Genomic DNA, 24000 nt, shown 5'->3' on the forward strand with positions numbered 1-24000 from the left:
AGAAAAAATTAAGTTACCAGGCTGTGGTGGTCGCAAAACTTCAGTGCGGGAAAGAAGATGGAAAACACTTGAATATTGAATATTTGCGGACGATATAATTAGGACCTTGTGTAGCTGATCAAGGGATTGTAACTCTTTCAGCGTCAGACAGGAAGGTCTCTTCTCGGGCCTTGCTTGTCCACCACATCCACCATGGGAGGAAAAGCTCCTTGAGCTTGCTCACGATATAGCCACAATCACGAACAGTCTCCCAACGCCTCGATGCCTCTTGCCTCTTGGTACTGCTCATCTATCCGGTGACGGCGCAGCTCTTCGTATACCCTGAAGGTCTCGGATAGAGGGGATGCTCGATATTTCGCTAGTGTTCTAGCAAATAAAATGGCGTCTTCTATGGCGATACCAATACTTTCTCCCTGTGGAGGCATCTGTAAATTACACACTGTTAGGGATGTTCAAATATAGAGGCATTCATAGTGTACGATAGGACTTACAGCATGGGCTGCGTCTCCCAGCAACATGACTCTCTCAGTGCACCATTTCCCGCCGGGCGGTAGCTTATAGACCGGGAACAAGTACCAACTATTTGATGCGGTGATCATCTCTTTTACACATGGGAAGACGGAATCACCGAACCGATCAAGGATATCAGCTTTGATAGCCTCTTGGTCCTCCCCCTTGGCCTTCCATCCATCTCGTGATAGAGCTTCCTTAGCCTCCATAACTGAGGCTAGGTAGATGGACATTCGAGTTGACTCGTAGAAAGAAGTCAACAGTGAGCCCCTTCGTGCCATAATCATACCTGTATCTTTGAAATGAAGGTTGGACGTGATATCTTTGCGAGCAACGTATCCCTGAGCCACGGAGATGCCGGTATATACAGGTTCTCGTTCGGGATCGACATAGTTCATTCGCGTCTTTGAATGGATCCCATCGCAGCCCAAAACTAGATCTGCTTCAACCACAGTTCCATCCTCAAACGAGACCTGTACCTTTCCGTCACCCTGGGCGTCTGGAGAAATTTCTTCGAGTTTAACAAGCTTTTTGTCATAAACGATATTCAAAGTGATACCAGGAAGAGCTGTATCGTGGATAGCGTCAATCATGGCTAGTAGCAGCGGCAGTCTCAACACCCTAAGGCCCTTCAATCCGCTCATCGATTCGCCCTGGGAGTCGACGAAGTCCATCGAGGCAAGCTGTTCAGGCCCGGAGTAGTTGGAGAACAGCTCGATCCGGTCCACCTCTGCGCCATATTCGTTTTTGTAAATGTGAGGCAACACTTCAAGCCTATAAAGATTTCGTAGGGCATTAGGCGTCAGATTCACAGCACCACCCAGGCTGGATGGCAGATCGCGAAGCTCATAAACAGTAATGTTGGCGTGTTCCTCCCTGGTCGATAGATACTTGGCTAACGCCAGCGCTGATGCCAGGCCACTCACTCCCCCTCCGATAATGCATATTTCAGAAAGACGGGCCATATTGCGGGGGGTATACGGAGTATACGATGCTGTAAATATCGGTGGTATGGCAGTAAGGCGAGGTTGTTGTGAGTATGAAATATGGGTGCCTTGGGAGGGGAACAATCCCCTATCTCTCTATTTATATCATCATTATTACCACCCAACACAGCCCAAACGGGCTGGTGCTAGCTAGTGGAAGCATAGTTAGAGAATACGAAGCTTAGTTGAACGATATTCATAGCCAGTCAAGATAGTCGAGACACCATCGACCCAGCTTCAAGATTGCGTTACGAGGTTGAAGGTTGAGAGGCTTGGAAGCTTTTTCGACGGCCTCTTAATTTTATTGGTTAGTTAGAGGCAAGGGGCCAATGAGCGCTTGACAACCGCAACTTTAATTGGATGTACTAAATAAAATTGCATCCTATTGGCTGCCCGATAATGAAAAACTGAAAATGGAATGGAATAACTAATTTCCTCAATCCACGTGAGGGAAGCTCGGGCCGACTTTTCTTTTTTTAGAAACAGAGACAAAAAAAACAGGCAATCAGGTCGACTCCGAGGTCGTCACCTAATAATATTATAACTATTATGTTATTGATCATAGCGTGCGTTGGGATAATCTCAATGAGATTACGCTCCTTATGCTATTAATCATCTACTTTGCTGCTTTCGTGTACTGGGGGATGAAGGTCACCAAATAACCCATTCCTTCCGTGAAACATCTGGGCCGCACCCTTATTCAGTATTCTTATGGTTGCCATATTTCTCTCCTTCATGAGCTTGGGCTTGCACTCCGAAATGTATGAGAGACGAATCGGATGAGTTTATAGTGACAGTCACCATGGATATCATTAGATCCATGGCTGACTTTTCGTTGATTCTTCTTCAAATCTGCCATGATTTTGGTAGGTTTAATTTACTTCACGGTTAACCCCAGTAGTAAGCTCAGAAGCAGTTTCTAATAAAATTATGGGAAATAATCGCTTAACTGCAGATGAAACCGCTTTAAGTTGAAGATGGAATGAGGTAACAAATAGATATTGTATTGACACCAATTAGCTACAGCGAAGTAACCAGTTACTGACCCTGCCTTTTATATCAGTAACTAACCTAGACCAATAATACGCTAATGTCAAGGTATCGGCTAGGTTGTCTGTTTGAACCTGGTGGCTAACATTTGGTCCAAGGCTCTCAAATTATTCTCCGTTTCCTGGTTGGTGGCTCCCTCGAGGACGGACTTTCCTGCCGTCATCACGAGCCGCTCGGGGGCAGGCTGTCCCAGGTATGAGAAAGCTCTTGCTCGATGAGCCGACCTAAAGACCTGCATTATATATTAACAGTCTATTTGTAGGGAATAGTACGAAAGGATAGTCCATACTCTCAGGTGGTTTACAATATTTTTGAAACCATATTCGATTTTTATGTACCCATTGGCTTGAGCACTTTTTCGAAAAGAATGCTTCCTCAAGGAATGGCAAATCTTTCTCTGGTTGACTGGAATATACCTGTTGGATTGTTCGTCAGAAAGATAACTGTCCATGCCCAAGAAAGCATCCAAGGCTTGGAAGATTAAAACTTGGTTTCCCGAAAGACCGTCGTACTTTACGACTTCCCCGTTGACTATTCTTCCAACTCCCCAGGCTTGGAAGCCCTGAACGTAGCTTAACCACACGGAATGCGACACGCGTGACTCGATTAGATTTTCGAAGAACAACCTCAGAAGGCGGCGAAGCCTGAAACTGATGCTCTCCAGATATTTTAAACAAGTCACCCGATTATTGTCTTCATAGCTGATGATAGCACATACCATCTCATAATAGATGGGAAACGCCTGGTAAATTGATGGCTATCAGCAAGTACTTCTAAAGCACTACTTCTATCTAACATGTTTTATACATACCGAAACCTCAATATCCAAGAAAATTCGGAAAAATGTCTCCTCTGATGATTTTATTAGACTTGACATTGCAACATTTATCTTGTACTCTCTTTCGCCTCGTTTGTTAATATTGAGCAGGACATTTGCTGTATTGTTCCCACTTGCAGCGGTGACGCCAAAGTTGCGCTGCAGATAGTCCCAGGGCAAGTCAAGTTCAGGTGGGAGCTCGAGTACCTGCTCTCTTTGGGCAAATTCGACAACAGGAATCGTTCCCCATCTAGATAAGATAAATCGGCCAACTGATTAGCCGACCAGTCAATTGATCAAAGTGAAGCTGATAAGCCAGAGCAACACAAATTGTGGATACATGACTGGCCAAAGCTTCGGCGGCCCCACATAGCTTAACTGCCGGATGTGGGTCCCGCGACGTCGTGATTGGCCCGCTGACAGTCTGAGTTCATCTCACCTATAGGCATGGCGCGACACAGCGATGCAGCAGTAGAAGCCATTGTAGGCATCTCGAGGGAAGACATCCCATTTTCCAGCCTCAGCCGCAGCCATAATTTCCTTGACATGCGCAAGATTTATTCTTTCCGCGAGCATCTTTCTCATACGTGATCGAAAGTCGCCGACTAGTTTCTTGTTGACAGCATCATCTAGTGAGGGTTCCGCAGTAGACAGAAGCGGTATAATATTGGAGTAGATATCATGGTAAGGGCGCAATGGACTTGGCCATGACTCAAAATCTGTGCGCGGTGGCCATGCTCCCGCACCATCTATCTGAACCAGCTCCAGCAAATCAGATGCAGTCTCGTGGCGGGTCTTGAGAGTCTTCAGGTGCTGTATTCTTGAATGGTTGCCAGATTCATCAGCTGTCTTTTGGCGTCGGATCCAGAACATACTTGTTATTAGAACAAGAAGAACACCGGCGAGATATGATAATATAATAAAAATCATGGTGCAAAAAGGCATCCTTAAACAGAGTAATGAAGTTGCCAGGGCCATTTGTTAACAGGCACCCGGCTAGAAGCTGAGGCAGCATACTTATAGAATCTCACAAGCTCGCTTAATCCATCTGCATTACCAATGCCAAGAGGGTCCTGAGTCTTCTCAGCCAGCATCCAAGACCGGGATTAATGTGATGTGTATGCGCATGTTTACATCTCATAACCCTACAGAAACAGCTTTTAATCCAACCAGCTCCCAGGGATGCTGCACGCATATTGAATTTCATTTCACATTCCTCTCAGTATTGCCAATTCTGAACGTGGATAATGCGTGGTAAAGGCTGCACGTCGCCATCGCCATCGTACCGTACCATCGGTTTATAGCAGGGTCACCGATGTTCCGTGTGGAGGGTTATATCCATATATCATATCAGACCAGATCTCTGGATTCACAGCATCTTGGCGAACTAGGCGGCAAGTTTGCCAGATCTCAGGTCCTAGGTAAGGCGTAACAAACTACCTATCCCAAAATACCGTAAACATTAATTTCCTTAGGAGTCTTAGGGTCTGGGCATCTCATCTCAACATGCATCCAACTCTGCCACTCTATATGGCATGGTATGACGCATTGTGGCATGAAGATGCTACTACCAGATAGTTCGATTATCACGACAGAAATGGGGGTGCATTGCCAAATCTATATGCCGGTAGAAGCAGGCCACGGCATGAACAAGAACCGAATGATCGTTGGCAGCTGTTTAATTACGGCTTCGACCCATTATGGTGATAGCATCTTCATTCTCTTGGTATTGTAGTAACAATGGGCGTCTAGCTCATGGAGGATAGTAGTGGTTTATTTCCCATACTTTTCCATCTTCTCTAGGGGGGGGGGGGATACTTGCACCAGGTTATTGAGGTTATGCGGCCTTCGCACATTTCATCGGTGATCCAAAATGCCTCCAAGCTGGGTAATCTTCTTTCTGACTGGAAGCAGGGGGTATAGCAATGGACTGAATGCTCCGAGTCCTTTTCTTTTCCCACATTCGATAAGTAGTTAGGGGGCTCCATAGAGCTAGAGCAGCATACACTGTTATTGACAAACCAGGCTGCGGCCAAGGTAACGGGCCTGGAGCGGAAGCCCGGGACAACGTGGCCCGCCATCGAGGAAATTTCAGTCATATCGTTTGCGTGCTCACTCGCTGATCGAAATGATGATGCCGCTGGCAAGGGCTCGGGGGAGTACCGAGACAATTGGGTGCTCATGAACCCCATATTGCCCACATATTCAACGGCAAGACGAAGACGAAGACGAAGATCAAAACTGCTCTTGAGCCGAATCGCATAGATTACGACGGGGTGGACCGTAAAGAATAAAGCGATTGGAGGGTGACGCAGGGTTTCGTCTTAACGAGCTAACCGGTGATATTATTGGCGCAGAATACGGAAGATACGATAAACTCGAGATCCTGAAACTGAATATGCACTCGGTACACATCAACAAGCTGATCAATAATGCTTGGGAATTTCATGGGTTTGTATCATTGCCACCATACCACTGCTCGGCCCCTTTTGTCTGGTCAGGTCTCATTGTGGCGTTGTCAGAGTTGAAGCCACATCGACAGAATAATGACCAAGTTGTCGCACAAAGGCTAGCTAACTAATTTAGCCAGCTCGAGATGGCGATAATATGATAGCCGAAAAACAGGTCCATGGGAACTGGTAGGATTAATTCAGTCCTGAAATGTCTCGAGTCCTGCTAACTGCGTTCACAGGGACTGTGCCTGGTCCGCTAACTAACCGCGATGCCGGGCCGCCAGCTGTGCTCTCTGCCCCTGGATGGATGAGAATTTTTCACTCTAATTCCAGCTTATCCGCGTTCCGGGACTCCAGGCCCTTCTTCACATGAGATAAGGCTGTCTGTGGGGATAGCCAGCCGCGAGATGTTATTATGGAGCATCCTCGATCGAAACCTCGGACAAGCAAGGCCCAAGACAACATTAATCCGCCTGCCAAGTGCCAGCGAAGGAGAATCGGACCTTGTACTTGCCGACTGGCCATCAGGATCTTCACGGATTTTAGTTATGCCTGCCTGCAGCCTCTGCAGCTTAACGTCATCCTGCGTGATGGAGCCGGCCCAACGTGAACCCCCGTCCAGATGAAGCTATCTGTCCTGGACTCGCCTCGCTCCTCAGAGGGACCACTCACGGAACAAACCGCATTTTTACTACCGAGGCGCAAGTTTTATGGAAGAGCTCCTGGTTGGCTCACCCAGACTTGCCCAAGCTTGTAGATCAAGGCCGGGCCAGCAATCGTCCGGTAACCTTGATTCTAACTATCATAGTGGGATCCAGACCAGGTTATACTTCCAGTACTTGACCTTCCCGGATGCCATGGCTTCTTCGCTCACAAGTATAAAACATATGGATATTATGCTCATCGGGGGCCTCGGAATCTTCCATCTCAATCCCGATGCTCAGGAACTCGACTGTGTTTATGCACCGGGGTGTTGTGTGGAGCATTCGCCGCTATCGCCTCTTGAGTATGAAGTTGGATACTTATAGATAGCAGCACCGCAACATTGGATCTGGTCTCTCCTCACGCCAGAATTTTCGCTTGTTTATACCGCTAGAATGGCTTCCCGGCCTCCTCAACCTCCTCCTGGCCAGCCAGATGCTCAATATGAAGAATATCAAAGCGAAGTTATTACAGAGACGACAAATCGCCCCATCCCGGCTGCCGATGGAAACGAAATCACTCCGACCAACGATGTCATGGACGATAGATATGAACATGGACATGATGACTATGAATCGGGAGCCATGTACGAAACTGTCAGGACGTGGTCGCCTCAGTCTCGGCCTGAATTGGTTCGAATTGCCTCCGTCTTCTCGAGGGTGGACTCCCATCCTGATGTCGCACCCACTACAGAGGATGGCGGCCAGCTGAATCGACGAGATACTCTTGCCGGCGTGAAGATCGGTGACCCCGTCCTTGATCCTACGAAACCCGAATTTGATTTCTACAAATGGGCCCGTATGTTCACCCATGTTATGGAGAAGGAGGGCATCAAACGTAACAGAACCGGTGTCATGTTTCGAAACCTTACCGTCCTAGGTTCTGGATCTGCCGTGCAATATCAAGACACATTCCTCTCTCCATTCGCAGCCCCCTTTCGGCCTGGAGAGCTCTGCGGGAAGGGCAGGAATCCCGAGAAGGTTATATTACATGATTTCAATGGAGCAATACGCGAGGGGGAGCTTCTCATGGTTCTAGGTCGGCCCGGCAGTGGCTGCTCTACCTTTCTGAAAGCAATTTGTGGTGAACTTCATGGCCTTCAGAAGAAAAAGGAGTCCATAATTCACTATAATGGCGTGTCTCAGCATACTTTCAAAAAGGAACTTCGTGGTGAAGCTGTGTATAGTGCCGAAGATGAACATCACTTCCCTCATTTGACAGTTGGACAGACCCTCGAGTTCGCTGCGGCTGCCCGTACTCCTTCTAAAAGAGTGCTCGGCCTGAGCCGTAAGGACTTTTCAACGCACCTGGCGCGGGTGATGATGTCGGTCTTTGGCCTGAGCCACACCTATAACACAAAAGTCGGCGACGACTATGTCCGTGGTGTTAGCGGTGGAGAGAGAAAACGAGTCAGTATTGCTGAAATTGCACTTTCCGGTGCTCCAATTTGCTGCTGGGACAATTCCACCAGAGGCCTTGACTCAGCTACTGCCCTTGAGTTCACCAAGGCATTGAAGATCGGCTCCCAAGTTGGCGGTATCACTCAGTGCCTTGCAATCTACCAAGCTAGTCAGGCTATATATGATGTCTTCGATAAAGTGATTGTACTTTATGAAGGGCGGCAGATCTTCTTTGGTCCTACTAGGATTGCAAAGCAATACTTTGAAGAAATGGGATGGTACTGTCCGCCTCGACAAACAACGGCCGATTTCTTAACGTCCGTGACAAACCCCAAGGAGAGAATAGCGAAGGAGGGATATGAGAACAGAGTTCCACGGACAGCTGTTGAATTTGAACAATACTGGAAACAATCACAGAATAACAAGCTACTTCTCGCTGACATGGACCGTTTTGAGGCTGAATACCCGCCTGAAGAGGGGCATCTTCAAAAGCTCCGTGAAACGCACGGCCAGGCTCAAGCAAAGCATACGACATCAAAGTCCCCATACAGAATCAGCGTGCCCATGCAAGTGAAGTTATGTACGGTTCGTGCATATCAACGCCTTTGGGGTGACAAATCGTCTACAATTGCCACAAACATCAGTCAAATTATGATGGCCTTGATTATTGGTTCTCTTTTCTTCGATACTCCTCAGACAACGGATGGTTTCTTCGCGAAGGGCTCTGTTATTTTCTTTGCTATCCTTCTTAACGGCCTTATGTCGATCACTGAAATCAATGGGTATGTTCAACCCCTAGAGATCTATACTACTTACAAGAATGGAGATGCTAACATTTTTTTTGAAACAGACTATGTAAGAATATCGATCCTATCCTTCCGGGTAATATGCTAATACTCCCTAGATGCTCAACGCCCGATTGTTGTCAAACATGTCAATTTTGCATTCTACCATGCATATTCAGAGGCATTGGCAGGAATTGTGGCAGATATACCCATAAAATTTCTCCTAGCTTTGGCATTCAATATCATCATATATTTCTTAGGAGGACTTGAGAGATCTGCAGCGAAGTTTTTCATCTTCTTCCTGTTTACTTTCATCACCATCCTTACCATGTCGGCTATATTTCGCACGTTGGCTGCGGCAACCAAGACTATACCTCAAGCTCTTGCTCTGGCTGGAGTCATGATTCTTGCTCTTGTGATATATACTGGATTTACCCTGCAGCCTTCCTATATGTTAGTTAAAATAACCTCCCAAAATCCTCCATATCTCGAAGCATCTCCCAGGCTAATACATGTTTAGGCACCCTTGGTTCAAATGGATTCTCTATATCAACCCTATAGCTTATGCCTATGAAGCATTACTTGTGAATGAAGTTCACGGCAACCGCTATAGATGTGGAACACCCGTACCACCGTACGGCAGTGGAAAAAACTTTGCATGTGCCGTTGCTGGCGCTGTCCCCGGAGAAATGTCAGTTTCGGGCGATGCATGGGTAGAATCCAGTTACGACTATAGCTACGCACATATTTGGCGAAACCTAGGGATTCTTCTGGGTTTCCTGGTATTTTTCTATTTCGTTTATTTGGTGGTTTCTGAACTCAACCTCTCCAGTGCCTCTTCTGCCGAGTTCCTAGTTTTCCGTCGTGGACATCTTCCAAAGAATTTCCAGGGGTCCAAGGATGAGGAGGCTGCCGCCGGCGGTGTCATGCATCCCAATGATCCAGCTCGCTTACCTCCCACTAATACTAATGGCACAGCGGGAGAGACCGCGCCTGGTGGCTCTACTGTTGCAGTTATTCCACCGCAGAAAGATATCTTCACCTGGCGAAATGTCACTTATGATATAACCATCAAAGGAGAACCCCGTCGGCTATTGGACAACATCTCGGGTTGGGTCCGCCCTGGCACCCTTACTGCTCTTATGGGAGTTTCAGGTGCCGGGAAGACTACGCTGCTCGATGCATTAGCCCAGCGAACTACAATGGGTGTCATCACAGGAGATATGCTTGTCAACGGTAGACCACTAGACTCATCCTTTCAACGAAAAACCGGTTATGTCCAGCAGCAAGATCTTCATTTAGAGACAACAACTGTCCGGGAGGCACTTCGGTTTTCCGCTGATCTCCGCCAGCCTAAGTCAGTGTCGAGGAAGGAAAAATACGAATATGTCGAGGATGTGATAAAGATGCTTAGCATGGAAGATTTCAGCGAAGCTGTGGTTGGAAATCCAGGTGAAGGACTTAACGTTGAGCAGCGCAAACTTTTAACTATTGGAGTTGAGCTTGCAGCAAAGCCTCAGCTTCTGCTATTCCTTGATGAGCCAACGTCTGGACTTGATTCGCAGAGTTCCTGGTCTATCGTGACATTCCTTCGAAAGCTTGCGGACAACGGCCAGGCAGTCCTCTCCACCATCCATCAGCCTTCCGGTATCCTATTCGAGCAGTTTGACCGGTTACTCTTCCTAGCCAAGGGAGGCAGAACTGTCTACTTTGGAGATATAGGCAAGAACTCAGAAACCTTGCTGAACTACTTCGAGACCCACGGAGCAGAGCCATGTGGTCCAAGTGAAAACCCAGCAGAGTATATGCTTAACATTGTCGGTGCCGGACCAAGCGGGAAGTCGAAGATTGACTGGCCGATAGTCTGGAAAGAAAGCGAGGAGAGCCGTCATGTGCAACAAGAACTTGACCGAATCCAGTCGGAAACAAGCAAGAGGAATGAGGGCCATGGTCAATCAGCTGAAAAGGAGCCCGGCGAATTCGCCATGCCTTTTACTTCTCAGCTATATTGCGTTACCACTCGGGTATTCCAACAATATTGGAGGACGCCTTCGTACATCTGGGGAAAGCTTCTTCTCGGACTAGCATCGGCCTTATTCATGTAAGTTATCCACATTCCTGGTAATCGTATTAACTTGTCAGTTGCTAATATCCTACGTAACACAGTGGTTTCTCCTTTTTCCTACAGAATAGCTCGATGGCAGGTCTTCAGAACAGCCTGTTCTCAATATTCATGCTGACAACCATTTTCAGCTCCCTTGTCCAGCAGGTAAGATAAGACATGCTCGTTCTCCAGGAGTCAACGCTAACGAGGCTACAGATTATGCCACGGTTTGTCACACAGCGAGACCTGTTCGAAGTCCGGGAGCGTCCCTCTCGCGCATATAGCTGGAAGGTATTCCTTCTTGCAAACATTATCGTCGAAATTCCCTATCAGATCCTCCTTGGTATAATCGCATGGGCTTCCCTTTTCTATCCCACATTTGGTGCCCATCTATCGTCCGAAAGACAGGGAATCCTGCTACTTTACTGTGTCCAATTCTTCATCTTCGCATCTACCTTTGCACAAATGATAATTGCCGGTTTACCAGATGCTGAAACGGCCGGAGGAATCGCCACAACTATGTTCGGTCTGATGGTTACTTTCAACGGTGTTCTTCAGAAGCCTAATGCCCTCCCTGGATTCTGGAGATTTATGTGGCGAGTCTCCCCTATCACATACACGGTGGGCGGCCTTGCGGCAACTTCACTGCACAATCGAGAAGTTACATGTGCACAGAACGAGCTGGCAATTTTCGACCCTCCGAGCGGAGCTACCTGTGCCCAATACCTACAGAAGTTGGTAGAAGCGGGTGCTCCAGGCAAGCTGTACAATCCAATGAGTACTAGCCAATGTCAATACTGTCCGTTATCCAGCGGTGACCAATTCCTAGGAGGCTCCGAAATACACTGGAGCGCCCGATGGAGGAACTTCGGAATCGGATGGGCATATATTGTCTTCAATATCTTTGCAACCGTTGCGCTCTACTATCTGATCCGTGTGAGGAAGTCTTCTGGGCGGCCGAATAGGATAATCAGCGTTATTATGTATCACCTCAGCCGGGCTGGAACATATTGTCGAGCTTTTATTACTGGAAGAAAGGAGAAATGTCCTAGAAAACGGGAACAGATCGGTAAGATCTATTGAGGGAAGATCCTTTTACTGAAAACAGACGATATATTTTGGGACAAAATCTTTGTCTTTGTAATATTTAATAATTTAGACCTATAAGCGAGCTTAATATGCTGTTGAATCGACTAAAGCATGCGATAATTTAAGTAGTTATTCGAACTATAATGGATAGAGTATTTCTTCGATAATGGTATCTGCTAAAGACAAAAACATGCTAGTTTTAATTTTTCTCAAGAGGCATCAGGTCATCAGTCGTAAATGCTATCTTTTAGTTGAAAAGTGTCAGAAACTTCCTAAAAAAGAGCTGGATTCAAACCGGCTTAAATGGCTTCTGACTCCCGCCTAAGGCCTCTCTTCCCATCTCCTCCTCGCCGCCAGAGCCAGACTGCCTCTGTAGCCCATGCTCTAGCACTGGCATGTCGTCCAATACCTCCAGGTTTTGCCTGAACTGTAGAAAGTTTGCCATCGGAGGTTTCTTTCTTGCCATCGACATCGATATCGGCATCCGCGCCAGCCTCAGAGAGCATACCAGCCACAACAGCCTCTCGTTCAACCACACTCCATAGCCCATTAACCAACGGGGTATCCTGTTCACCGAACTCTCCTTTGCCAAGGCGGTAGAGCACACGGCCCAATACTTGCCAGGCTAGACACCGCTGAGCAGGTACTGTGGAACGTGAGAGGATTGCGAGTTCTGGAATCGTATATCCTGCCGCCTCTGGGTCAGCAGCATGGTGATGGAGGCCCTTGGATGGTGGGATGGATAGTGAAGTTCGGGGTGCGAGCATGGCTCCTTTGAGTGAAAAGCGGAGTGCTGCTGGGGCAATAGAAGTAGCGGTGCTGGAAGGGTGGTAGGCAGATGACGGGTCAGAATCGGAGTCAGAGGATCGTAGCCATGATAAGCTAGAGGCAGAGTGAGGGGTGTCAGGAAAGTAGTGTGTTTGGAGATCTGAAAGGAACGAAGGTGACGATGGATCGAGATTTGGCATCGGCTGAGATCGAGGCGGGGGACGAGGAAAATGGATTGGCGGCGGCGGTTGGGAGGCTGGATGGAGACCAGGAGGTGGATTTGATGGTGGGAGGTCATCTGGATGGGTAAATGTCTGTTCCCGTTCGTCGTCTTTAACCTCTTCTACCGTAGCCTGGTGAGAAGTTGGCATGTCGAACGAAACTGACTTCTTCGGTTTTTCATCTGGCGTATCAGACGAGCTCGGTTCTAGTTGTTTATGTGTCTCTCGTTTCTCGCCTTGTGTTTCCTGGCGATCTTCTTCGATGTTCGCCCTTCTCAGCAGTCTTTCGATCAGTGATGCAGGCAAGGAAGCCGTAAGCTCTGCCCGTTCGGCATTGATTTCGGCCTCTGACATAGCCTCAATCCTCCGCCTGTTTTCTTCATCAATAGCCCTCTTCTCATCCGCTTCCGTATTTTCCTTCACTGTGGGCTTGTCATTTTCAGCGCCCGCGCCTGCACCTTCACGCTGCCTTTTGAAGGCAGATACCTTGTTGCGTTTGCGATGTGCCGGGAATCCGGTCGAGGTAAGGGTTGACTTGGGTGTCGGGGCAGAGGGAGGAGTAGGTGCGGAGGGTGTACGTTCTTGTATATCGCTAACAAAGCTGCTGAGAGATGGAAGAGAAGCTGTTGGAGCTGTTGCCCGGCCTGGCGTGTCCTCGTCATCTGAGAGGTCGATATGAAACCTCTCACCTCGAAATGCCATGGCCGAAGTCGCCAAAACAAATCACAATCAAGGTCAGATCAGTGTTTACTCCCTTGTCAGCAATCTGCTGTACGAGCGACGCGAAAACGTGGTGGCGTATCGACGCTGGCTGGTTGATGCAAAGTGTCAAGTGTCAGCGAAAAGGCGAAGATTTTCTTCGCTCTTTCTGTCCCGCCAGTCTGGGCCAAGCACGGGACCTGCGGCTTAAAACTCTAAGTCCCAATCAGGACTAGCGCCTAGCGGACGGACCTGCAGCCGCTAACCCGAAAGAGGACTAGCGCAAGGATATGCACGAGGTCCGGACGCTAAACCCGATCGGGACATGGGGGAACTCTTCTTCTTCTGACGACAAACATTCAACGACATCGAAGAACGAACAGCGACGGGAGGATTCAGGCAGGAGGACGGAGAGGGCGAGAAGCCGACGAGGAAAGACAGTTTGTGGTGGGGGAGCGAGGTAAGCCCTGCGTTTAGCTGGTTTGACGGTGGAACTTCTCCGTCAGCCGGTCTAGGCGAAGCCAATGGAGCGTGTGCAGGGAAGAGGTTTGAGGTACAGAGAGAGACATAGAGCGAGGAACGGGGCGAAGAAACAGCTCCGGCGAGTGAATTAAAGCAGCCGGCATCGAAATCTGAAACTAACTGTTGCATACATATAGCTGTCGAATATGATGCATCATCTGGAAGACCTGTCTCTAAATGGATGGTAACCCCCCTGGTCGGCCGGTACACACTGCAGAACACCAACCACACGGCGAGTTAGTCACGCCAGGTGACAGTCGACAGCGAGGATCTGTGCTAGCCCACGACGGAATTCACCGACTGCAGTGAATGGACCACTCAAAGACAGCAGCTCCCCTCGCCTATCCCCCACGGGCATTACTCTTGTCTATTGCCGCCGGTCTTTTTGACACTCTAGATACTAAGGGTGACAGGCTGGCGTCTCCTTAGTCATCAGGGATTGCGCCTGTTAATGCGCTAGCCACTAGTTCCTCGCGCCGCCTCCACAGCATTCTTATCAAGGTCGGCTTCTCGATCCTCCCCTTGCTCGAACTGCCAGCTCTTGTGGCTGCCAAGCTCCCCATGTCCCAGCGCCGGGACACAGAGTTATGTAACCTCTGCTGCTCTGGTTCCGCCTAAACTATCTGGAGAAAAAGCTCATTCAGGCAAGGCAGGTCGAGTCAAGCCGGTCAGTCACCTGCTGCCCCTGCTGATACCGCTCGCTGCAGCCGTGGCTCCGTAAGTAAGCCCGCTTCCCGGACACTGCTCCGTACGATGTATACGCTGGATACGACAAACTGCCCGAATATTGAAACTGGACTGGATGGACTGAGGGAAGAGTGAGAGGATGTGTAATTAGCGATTTGCCCGTCCCCCTTCCCCCCCATTCACGTCCATTTCTTTGCTTTGCCTTTTTCTCCATCCATTGATCATTCGCGTAAGCCTTGCCTGCCCGTCGCCTGCCTCTTGCTTTCTTTTAATCTCCTGATCCCTTTTTTTTCCCTCCTCCTCCTCTTCCCTCCCTCCTTTCTCTTTCTCTTTCTTCTTCTTTCATCCCCCCCCGTTTTCGCTTTTCCTCATCCTCCTCTTCGTCTTTCCCCGGCAACGTAATATACTCCCTCCCCTTTTTAACTCTTCTAGCTATCCCCCCAGCTATCGATCCACGCCACACCACACCAAACTTGAAGCTCGAATTTTCGTCAGAGCCAACGTGCTTGTTTCACCATCCCCCATCTCAACTCGCTATCCTCCTTATCGTCAACTTTTTGCATCGCCAACGCAGTCACTTTTTTTCCTTCCCCTTGTGACCTATTTTTTGGCCCTTTCTGCGATCCGCATCAACCAAACAGCCAACCACCCAACTAGGCCATCTTCTCACTCTGTTCGTTTACTTTCTCTTTCAACGAACAACGCACACATAAAAAAAGGGTGTTCTTTTCTTTTTCTTCCTTTCCTGGACATCCTCGCCTCAACACCAACAACCGCACACCGACACCGCGACTTTTCTCGCCTGCGCCCTAGCTGTCAAGGAAATAGAGGGAGCCCAGACCAGGTTAGGATTCAAACAGCAGCAGCGTACTTTTTTCCTTTTCCTTGTCGAGAGCACGCTTTTGCTGAGGGTCAGGATGTCTGGATAATGGACCCGACCTCCTCGCCATCGCTGACTTCACTCTCTGAATGCGAGAGTATCGCGATCCCGTCAACATTCCAATCCCAGGCCGGATCGAAATCCAAACCCAACCCCGAACCCCAAGCTCCTGCCGCGGACTCCGGAGTGCCTCTAGCCAGCGGCTGCGGCACAGTCACCGTCACCGCCGGCAGCAGCAGCACCGCGATGGACGAGAGGAAGCCTGCCGTCCCTGAAGACGCCGGCAGGAAAAGTGGCAAAGAAAGCCGCCGCAACAGCAGAGCACCAGCCACAAATACAGACACTAGCCACATGATTAGTCAGCAAGAGACGCCGGCGGCAGCCACAGCCACAGGGCCGAAGCAGAAGCGAGTCCGCAAGCGCAAGGACGACGAGGAGAAAGCGAAGCCGAAGCGCGAGCGAAACTCGACGGGCGACAAGGCCGTTGCAGGAGCAGCCGGCGGAGCAGCAGCAGCAGCAGGCAAGGACGGCAGCGAGCCGAAGCCGAGGAGGCAGCGGAACAGCAATGTCAAGCCGCAGGACGGCGGTGGTGATGCAGCAGCAACAGCAGCATCACGCAAGAAGGCCAAGTTGGAGCATACAGCAGATGAGGTCACTCCCTCTGTGACGCCGCGCCAGACAAAGATCACAGACATGGTGTCCATGACTTCGACGGCGACGGCACATCCGCCACAGCTCTCACAGCAGCAGCAACAGCATCAGTTTAGCCAGCACCCTCCGCAGACTTCCTCCGCACAACCATCTCCCACACCCGCATACTCGATGCAGCGGAGTCTTTCACAGCACTCTCCACAGCCTTCACCACATCATCCAGCATCTTATCCGCAGAGAAACGGCAACTACGAAGCTGGTGGCACTTCTGGCTCGCCTTATGCCTACAACAACAACAGTACCACCACCACTACCAACAACACTCACCATGCGCCTCCTCCCCCACCTCCCCAACAGGCGCAGCCTGCTTCCCTTCCACGCTCGAGCGGACAGAATTATGACCCTATCCGGTCAGCTATCGAGAGCAGCTCATCCGTTTCTACTCCGGCTGTACCCACAGCGAAGCCCGCACCAGCTCCCCAGGGAAGCTCATCCTTTAGTCCACCACCAAATACAGTGACTCCTCCACCTCGCCCGGCCACTACTCCATTCAGAGCTAGCGCTTCCCCAGCTATTTCCAGCATTATCGATTTTCCAGCTGCCAACTCTACTCCTGCTATCTCCATTCCTCCTCCTGTCACGACTACGTCCGACAATAAGCCCACCCTTTCACCCACCCAAAACCCTGCTAACGGAGCTACCGAATCCTCTAAGCCATCGGCACAGCCTCTCACACACTCGAAATCACAGGACTCAAACGCAATGGATATTGATTCGAAGCCAGCGAGCTCAAAGCCTGGCCCCAAAAAGAATACTGCATCCTCTACCGGAAACCCTTCCTCAGGTGCCTTGTCCCCCAAACCCGCTTCGTCTCGCAATAAGGAACCTCCACGACCTCTACCTTCCACCGGATCCGGCCTGCTTTCTAATGCTCTCTTCGGCGGCGACACTAGCTCATCATCCGACACCAAATACTTACCAAATATCATTCTAAACATTCCTATCAAGGGAAAGTCAAATCTGGTGATAAATTTTGCCCGGATGGCAGAGGAACAATACGGCTTCGATGCGCTACATCCACGCATTGCAGCCCAAAAAGAACGTCGTGCACGTCTGGCGGCTGCGAGCGCCGTTTTGGAGAAATCTGAACGAGCTGGCCGGGGGGAAAGCGGCGCCGAAGACGATCTTTCTCTTGACGTGGATCGCGATAGTGACGGCGATGGCGATGTTAACATGTCCGGTATGGGCGCTCACACACCAAACGGCACTGGAACTGACGAAGCTACCGCTGCCCCCAATCCCAATGGTGAAGTCAAAAAGCCCCGTCGACGCAAAATCGAGGAATACGATCGTGACGACCCCTTTGTTGATGACAGTGAGTTAATCTGGGAAGAGCAGGCAGCAGCTTGCAAAGACGGATTTTTCGTTTACTCCGGGCTTCTAGTCCAGGAGGGCGACAAGGTTTCTGTTGAAAAGTACGCTCTCTCCCTCTATAGACTACTTGGCCCCTACATCACAGTGCTAACAAATGTCTTTTATAGAGCCGATGGAACTACGAAACGAGGCCGTGGCCGACGTGGTGGCGCAAGTGGCACCACCCATGGAAACTCTGGTACATCGTCTCGCGGTCGCGGTGGACACGCCGGTAGCAGTTCAACAACGAATCATCCCAACGGCGATGGTGCCACAGCTGGTAAATCAGGAACTGGCCGCGGCGGCGCCAGAAAACCGCGAATCACCAAAGCCGACCGACTTCAGATGGAGAAAGAAAAAATCGAAAGAGAAAAGATGGCCATCGGCCTCTCCGGGAAAGCCGCTGCAAAGTAAGGCTTCTTCCTTGTTTATTCAATTCATATCGTTTTCTGGTAAAAACGTGCGAGTATATTATGATGTGGGCTACAAACTGTATGGTGTGATTCGATGCTTTTCCTTCCCTTTACCTCTCTTTCCAACTTCCCTTCTTTTCCCTGTTATTCTTTTGTTTGGCGTTGAAAAGGATGGAGCTTGCGCATGGCTTTGGCTTTTATTGTCAGGAATGGGACGGCATGGGTATGGTGATTCGGTCTTGCAACTTCACGCATTCCTCCTCGCATACCTTCTCACACCCAATACCCGTCCTGATTTGGGAGGTCATGGTTCGTTTTCTTACGTCTTTTTCATCACCTCCATTATTTCGACTCATTGCTTTGATCATGTATAGCGTCCTTGTCTGCTGTCTAAACGGTTAAATGGTTGCCTTCGCTCAGCTTTTTCTTACCTATTTTCTGCGTTTACTCACTTCATTTAACTGCATTCCCTTGTACTTCTATACAAAAAAAATGAAACAAGTAATTAGTACTCTAAAAGCAATGTCCCATTTGCCCTAAATCTAAGTCTTAAGTCTATCCGACCGAATCTTGCCCGAATTATACCTAGCACAACACCGAGTCATGTGGTATATTTGAAGTTCACCTGCTTAAAGTCCGATTTATCCATGAACTGGTCTATATGGTTCTCTACCGAAACTGCTTCACAAGTAGCTGACATACGAGCTCTGCTAGCCCGTTTGTTCATCCAAGCGGCTAGGATCCAATACATCCCCATGAGCAGTATACAAGAACAATAGCATACAAGCATTGCGATGAATCCACCAGTGTATGCAGGGGCCTGACTATCACGAAATGTTTGAGGCCCGATCAAGTTTCCTAGTAGTCAGGGGTTAGTATAACGAGCTATGTTAATCATTCGACCTAGGGACAGCACATACCAACGGCATAGCCTATATATAAGATTGAGTATTGGACATTCTTCTTCGTGTGGCCTGCCGTATTTGCTTGGGCGAGAGATATGCCTTGACATGCATTAGCTAGATGTATCCATAGAGAATGTATGGTTCAAACTTACCAACAACATAAGGGCCAAAATAGGTATACAGCTTCGGAATGTTAGTATTTATCACATATTCATAGCGAGTTCCAAGAATTAACTCACAAAGTAGAGTCCAATGATTTGAGCAGGAATATCCGTTCTCTTCAGGGTGTAAACGATTATAGATCCAATGACGGGAACTGAGGCAGCAAGCATGGTGACAAGACACCGTCTATTTGCCCATCTAGCAGCAAGACTAGAGAAGATAAAAGCTGAAAGCGTTGACATCACACCAGTAGGCATGTTTAATAGGGACGCTTGGAAGGGTGAAAATCCCAAATTTTTTATTAGAATTCCACCAAATGTTATGAGCCCTGTACAGATGTTAGAATCGATTCCTTCAATTAGTGAGTATAAAACGGGGATATACCTCCGTTAGGAATATTAATTGCAACGTTGAATAGAAAAATAATCCATGTCTTTGGATCGAGAACGGCTTCAATAACTTGGTTCCATTTCCATCTTTTGTTGACGATTCCAGTTTTGTTCTCGGCCAAACGCTTGACTGCATGGTACTTCTCTTCATCTGTCAAGAAACGGGCATCCATTGGAGAGTTTGGGAGAAATATAAGTGCAAATATCGACCATGCCATTGAAACAGACCCTAGTAAACCTATTTGTATCATTGTATACGTAAATACTGTAGCAAACGGGGCGTCACTTACCTACAATAAGGAAGAGGTACTGCCACAGCCTCAATGGTGCAGGCGAAGGGATACGGCCAACAGTATATGAGAGAAATCCGTTGATAACAGAACTGAAAGCGGAAAAAACAATGGCATTTCTCGGCGGCTGTTCTCTCTTTTTGTAGAAACCCGCAATCAGTAGTGATATCCCCGGCACAATGATAGCTTCAAGGAACCCTGTCCGAACATATTATAGAATATTAGCGTACTCATTAACTTCCACATATTATGTATGAATTGAAGCCAAACCCATGATAAATCTTAATGCAAGTAGGCTTTGCCCTCCAGTGCACGTTGGTAGAAGGAGGGTAACGGCTGACCATCCAATGGAGCAAACGCAAAGATACTTGGCGGACGGAAATCGATGTACTAGATATGATGACGGCCACATGCCTGCAATAGCCTTTGTGTATGTCATAATCTGTCAGCCTACATACGTTTGCGTACGAATTATAGGAAATGTAACTCACCCCGATTGGCAGAATAGATCCTGCCCAGGCATATGTCTGGCCTTTCAAACCCAGATCTTCCCTTAGTCCATAAAGGGCCGCTGTTCCCAGTGCCACTTTATCAACTGCCCCAAGTGTAGCAGTAAGCAGGAGCTATAAGGACGTGTCAGTAATTCTTTAGGGGTTTTTCATCACGGTGTCAGACAGGTAATTTTAGACGACTGACCATAGGAGGAACGATCCAATCGATCTTCCTGACGAGAGCTCTCTCCGCCTCGGGAGTCAAGGGCGGGTATTCAACGGCCTGTGTGAGGTATACAGCTGCTCGATCCACCATATCGTCTTCCAGGCCAGGGGACAGATCTGACGCTATTGAATTAGATTGGACGAGGTTCTTCTCATTGACATCCCCGTTGCCGCAATGTTCCTGTTTGCGTGCCATCTTAGGAGAAATTTTGACGCACTTTCTGTCAATAGAACTCCGTATAAAGTTGGAAGACCTTGATAACCGAGGAACAGAAAAATATCAGTCGACGCTCTCAAAATGGACTGGGTTCACGCGAGGAGGCCATGGCACGGTGAAAGGGTATAAAAGGGTATTTGAGTGAAGGAACATAGTGAATAACTATATAGCAGCTATTCTCTACGGATCTGCGTAAACTATCGCACCTCAAAAGGTGCAAGAATGAGTTTTTTCCGCATATTATTCTTCCCCTGACCTGTGTGGGATGGCACCGGCTAGTCCAAATTTTTTCGTACATGGCCGTGGCTTGACAGCATCAACAACCCGCAAGGGGAGCGCCCCGTATACTGGAGGCCCTTGCGACGCATTTAGCACGTATGCATGTGCTCACATCTCCATTTTCCGTGTTGATCGTAGGCCGCCGGCTGCAGTGACAGGAAATGCTCCATCAATTAAGCTTGAAATGTCAGTGGAAGCAAGCCGAAGCCTGGGTATCCTTGTCAGCGAAGGAGCCGTAGCACACGGAAACGGCGCTTGCGGGCCGCCAACGCACTCAGGGGTGGTGGAATGGGGATGGACGAACCTACACATCGGCAGACATGCTGCAGACTCAGACTGGTTCATAATCCGTCCCACGCCCAATCCAAAAAGGTACAATGGCAGCGGAAAGAAAAGGACAATCGGGTAAATGCAAAAACCAAAGTATTTCAACCAAGAAAAAAATGCAGCAGTTACATAATTAAGCGAGTAAATATCAACAGGGGGAGCAAAACGTACACACATTGTCACAATATGGAAACCATCTATTCAACATCCAGGAATACCACCCCCCTGCCCCCTACCCAGTGTATAATTACTCCGTATAGTGGAAAACAATTTCTATCATCTTTCTTTCGTTTCGTCGGTTTTCATGCCAGACTGATTCCACGCCCTTCACGCCCCCAGTCGTTCCCTCGAGGATGATCAAGATCCCTGGCCCGATATGCAGACTCTACGGCCAGTCTTGCCCGGCGGATATTGCCTAGATTGCGAGAGTTTTGAATGTTCTGCAGCCTCTCAAGTATAAATCGGCGATGTTCCTCGTTGTCAATGTCGACGCTTCCGACGACAAAGAGCGGCCAAAGGAGCGTCGCTGTGCCAGGCAGAGTCGATATTATCGCAATGATATCTGTGACCAATTTCTCCTTCCAGGCAAGCGTAGAAGACTCGACCAAGGCCAGCGGCCCCGGGCTGGGCGATGCTCGAGTTGTATTCGTATTAAAAGTTATGGGGTATCGAGCATATAGACCCACACTTACAGGGCTCAGGATTGATGAATTGCGTGGAGTCCCAAGGCGCTGTCGCAGGTAGAGAAGAGCAGTCAACCTCTTGACTTCTGCAACGCGCAGCAAGTCGTCTCGGTCCTTCGCATACGATGGGAGAGTCTGTTGAACACTTTGGAGTTCGAGCTCCAGATTGTTACGAGCATTGTTGAAGTACGAGAGCTCTGAGATCGAGAGAGGTCGACTTTTTGACATCTTTTCATATGTGCACGGACAGTTAGGAGGTTGAAACAGACGGATTCAAACGTGAATCCTTCCTTTTTTTATATTCTTTGTTTTTTTCTTTTATTTTTTTACTCGGAAATGAACACTCACCTTAGACTTCTCGGTAGCGAGATTTGAGATCTTGCTAATTAGGCTCATTAGCCCGCGAGAGCAGCCCATAAGCATATCAATCTTCCAGGGTGGTAAGCGAGAGGTTTTGAAGAAAAAAGAAGAAAGCAACTTGGGCCGCGCACCTCCTCTAAATCGTCGTCTGCTAGCCATGCATTTTCTAGGGTCTCTGCTTCCGAGCTGTCTTCCATAGCCGTTCGTCCCATAATGTCATGCGCAACGAAGTACATGACGAAGAACTGTTTCAGCATATGGCCTTCTGCCGTTTTCAGGGGAAGCAGGTTTAGGAGCTGCATACCGCCGCGAAGGTGCGTTTTCCATGATGGTGTGCATCCGTCCGATATCTAAATAGAGACAGAAAAGGGGGAAAAGCCGCGATTAAGATTATTGCACGCAGGAAGTTGGATCATCTACTTTTCATAAAGGAATGAAAGGTGAAAAATGAAAAAAATGAAAAAAAGTCGAAATGGTGAAGGGAGGAAGGAAAGAAAATAGGAGCATACATCGTGAAAGCAGAGCATCAGGACCGTTGCAACGGCGCCAAAGCTTGGTTTACGTTCGTTAATTTCCTTTTGGAGACCAGCAAGGGCGCGCTGTTTATAGATGTAGGCTTCTTTCTCGAATTTAACGTTTCCGAGTCGATAGAACTGGTTCGCCGCGATAGCGAGCAGGGTATTGCGAAGTGGTGCATGCGACAGAGCGAGCGGGGTGACCAGAGACAGATACGGGTTATAGAACGGGCTCAGCGAGCAGTTGGGCCCAATACCCTCAATAAAGTAGTCTAGCAGATAGCGTTCAGTCTGGGAAAAGGATGTCAGTGGGTGACCCGGCGGAGCTCGCAGGCTCGGGACAAAGGAGCACGTCCATCTTCCCGCCCCGTATAACTGGGTTAAACTTTCGGGTTCTTCCAGCGGCCGGTCTGGAGAGCTACCAAAGTCCCAGTAGGTCGTGTTGAGAAACAGCCAGCGACCAGCATACTGGGTGATGGGAACCGCCTGGAAGTTCCGCTCAATATTTTTCCGATCAGACTCTGGTTTGGCACCTGTCTCGTGAATATTAGTCTGCCTGCTCGAGTAACAGTAGCAATAGCTACCAGAATAATTGTTTTAAGAGCAAAGAAAAAGGAGGAGTCCAATATAAATCACCTTCACGGCCGAACCGAATCCCTCTCTGCAATGCATCTTCTTTCCAAAGCAGCTTTAGCCCCCGGACGCAGTCGAGATTCAGCCGTACGCATCGACTGCAGCGCGGTTTTTCCTCCGTACATTGCACATGCTTCTCTGCGGCCGACCAACAAATCAACCCCGAGATTTCCAGTCAGCATTAACAGGATCATCAAAGGCACAAAGGAGAGGAGTACAGAGGAGATACAGGGAATCCCTCCCACGGCGGGAGGGAGGCTGCATCTCCGTTGATGCATGAAAGGGGGGGGGTTTTCGTATGGACTGTACCCTTGCATGTCCAGCAGCCCGTCCGACGTCGACTTTCGGGCTGCTTGCGCTGTCGCCGGGTCATT

General features: G+C 48.8%; 8 protein-coding genes across 8 annotated transcripts; 2 read left to right on the forward strand and 6 right to left on the reverse strand.

The window, feature by feature from the left end:
* Positions 1 to 236: 236 nt before the first annotated feature.
* TRV_07658 (salicylate hydroxylase, putative) lies at positions 237 to 1475 on the reverse strand (the record flags this gene model as incomplete). The annotated part of the gene is made up of 2 exons (XM_003018267.1): positions 237 to 425; positions 492 to 1475. 2 exons carry the CDS (start codon positions 1473 to 1475, stop codon positions 237 to 239), a joined length of 1173 nt encoding a protein of 390 aa, XP_003018313.1.
* A 1315-nt stretch (positions 1476 to 2790) lies between these two features.
* Positions 2791 to 4293, reverse strand: TRV_07659 (uncharacterized protein; the record flags this gene model as incomplete). The annotated part of the gene is made up of 3 exons (XM_003018268.1): positions 2791 to 3303; positions 3358 to 3613; positions 3803 to 4293. 3 exons carry the CDS (start codon positions 4291 to 4293, stop codon positions 2791 to 2793), a joined length of 1260 nt encoding a protein of 419 aa, XP_003018314.1.
* A 2620-nt stretch (positions 4294 to 6913) lies between these two features.
* Positions 6914 to 11890, forward strand: TRV_07660 (ABC multidrug transporter, putative; the record flags this gene model as incomplete). Its single annotated transcript, XM_003018269.1, has 6 exons — positions 6914 to 8700; positions 8769 to 8800; positions 8823 to 9156; positions 9224 to 10804; positions 10870 to 10972; positions 11000 to 11890. The coding sequence occupies 6 exons, from the start codon at positions 6914 to 6916 to the stop codon at positions 11888 to 11890; spliced, it is 4728 nt and encodes a 1575-aa protein (XP_003018315.1).
* Positions 11891 to 12195: 305 nt separating this feature from the next.
* On the reverse strand, positions 12196 to 13587 carry TRV_07661 (transcription factor Rba50, putative; the record flags this gene model as incomplete). Its single annotated transcript, XM_003018270.1, has 1 exon — positions 12196 to 13587. One exon carries the CDS (start codon positions 13585 to 13587, stop codon positions 12196 to 12198), a length of 1392 nt encoding a protein of 463 aa, XP_003018316.1.
* Positions 13588 to 15721: 2134 nt separating this feature from the next.
* TRV_07662 (uncharacterized protein) lies at positions 15722 to 18151 on the forward strand (the record flags this gene model as incomplete). The annotated part of the gene is made up of 1 exon (XM_003018271.1): positions 15722 to 18151. One exon carries the CDS (start codon positions 15722 to 15724, stop codon positions 18149 to 18151), a length of 2430 nt encoding a protein of 809 aa, XP_003018317.1.
* A 1134-nt stretch (positions 18152 to 19285) lies between these two features.
* TRV_07663 (MFS transporter, putative) lies at positions 19286 to 20808 on the reverse strand (the record flags this gene model as incomplete). Its single annotated transcript, XM_003018272.1, has 6 exons — positions 19286 to 19545; positions 19602 to 19835; positions 19897 to 20094; positions 20238 to 20286; positions 20388 to 20519; positions 20593 to 20808. 6 exons carry the CDS (start codon positions 20806 to 20808, stop codon positions 19286 to 19288), a joined length of 1089 nt encoding a protein of 362 aa, XP_003018318.1.
* Positions 20809 to 21737: 929 nt separating this feature from the next.
* TRV_07664 (uncharacterized protein) lies at positions 21738 to 22346 on the reverse strand (the record flags this gene model as incomplete). The annotated part of the gene is made up of 1 exon (XM_003018273.1): positions 21738 to 22346. One exon carries the CDS (start codon positions 22344 to 22346, stop codon positions 21738 to 21740), a length of 609 nt encoding a protein of 202 aa, XP_003018319.1.
* A 167-nt stretch (positions 22347 to 22513) lies between these two features.
* TRV_07665 (uncharacterized protein) lies at positions 22514 to 23751 on the reverse strand (the record flags this gene model as incomplete). Its single annotated transcript, XM_003018274.1, has 3 exons — positions 22514 to 22828; positions 22988 to 23526; positions 23718 to 23751. The coding sequence occupies 3 exons, from the start codon at positions 23749 to 23751 to the stop codon at positions 22514 to 22516; spliced, it is 888 nt and encodes a 295-aa protein (XP_003018320.1).
* Between the last annotated feature and the right edge of the window lie 249 nt (positions 23752 to 24000).

Source organism: Trichophyton verrucosum, assembly GCF_000151505.1.
Source record: "Trichophyton verrucosum HKI 0517 chromosome Unknown contig01084_1.f1.exp, whole genome shotgun sequence".
Lineage (NCBI taxonomy): Eukaryota > Fungi > Ascomycota > Eurotiomycetes > Onygenales > Arthrodermataceae > Trichophyton > Trichophyton verrucosum.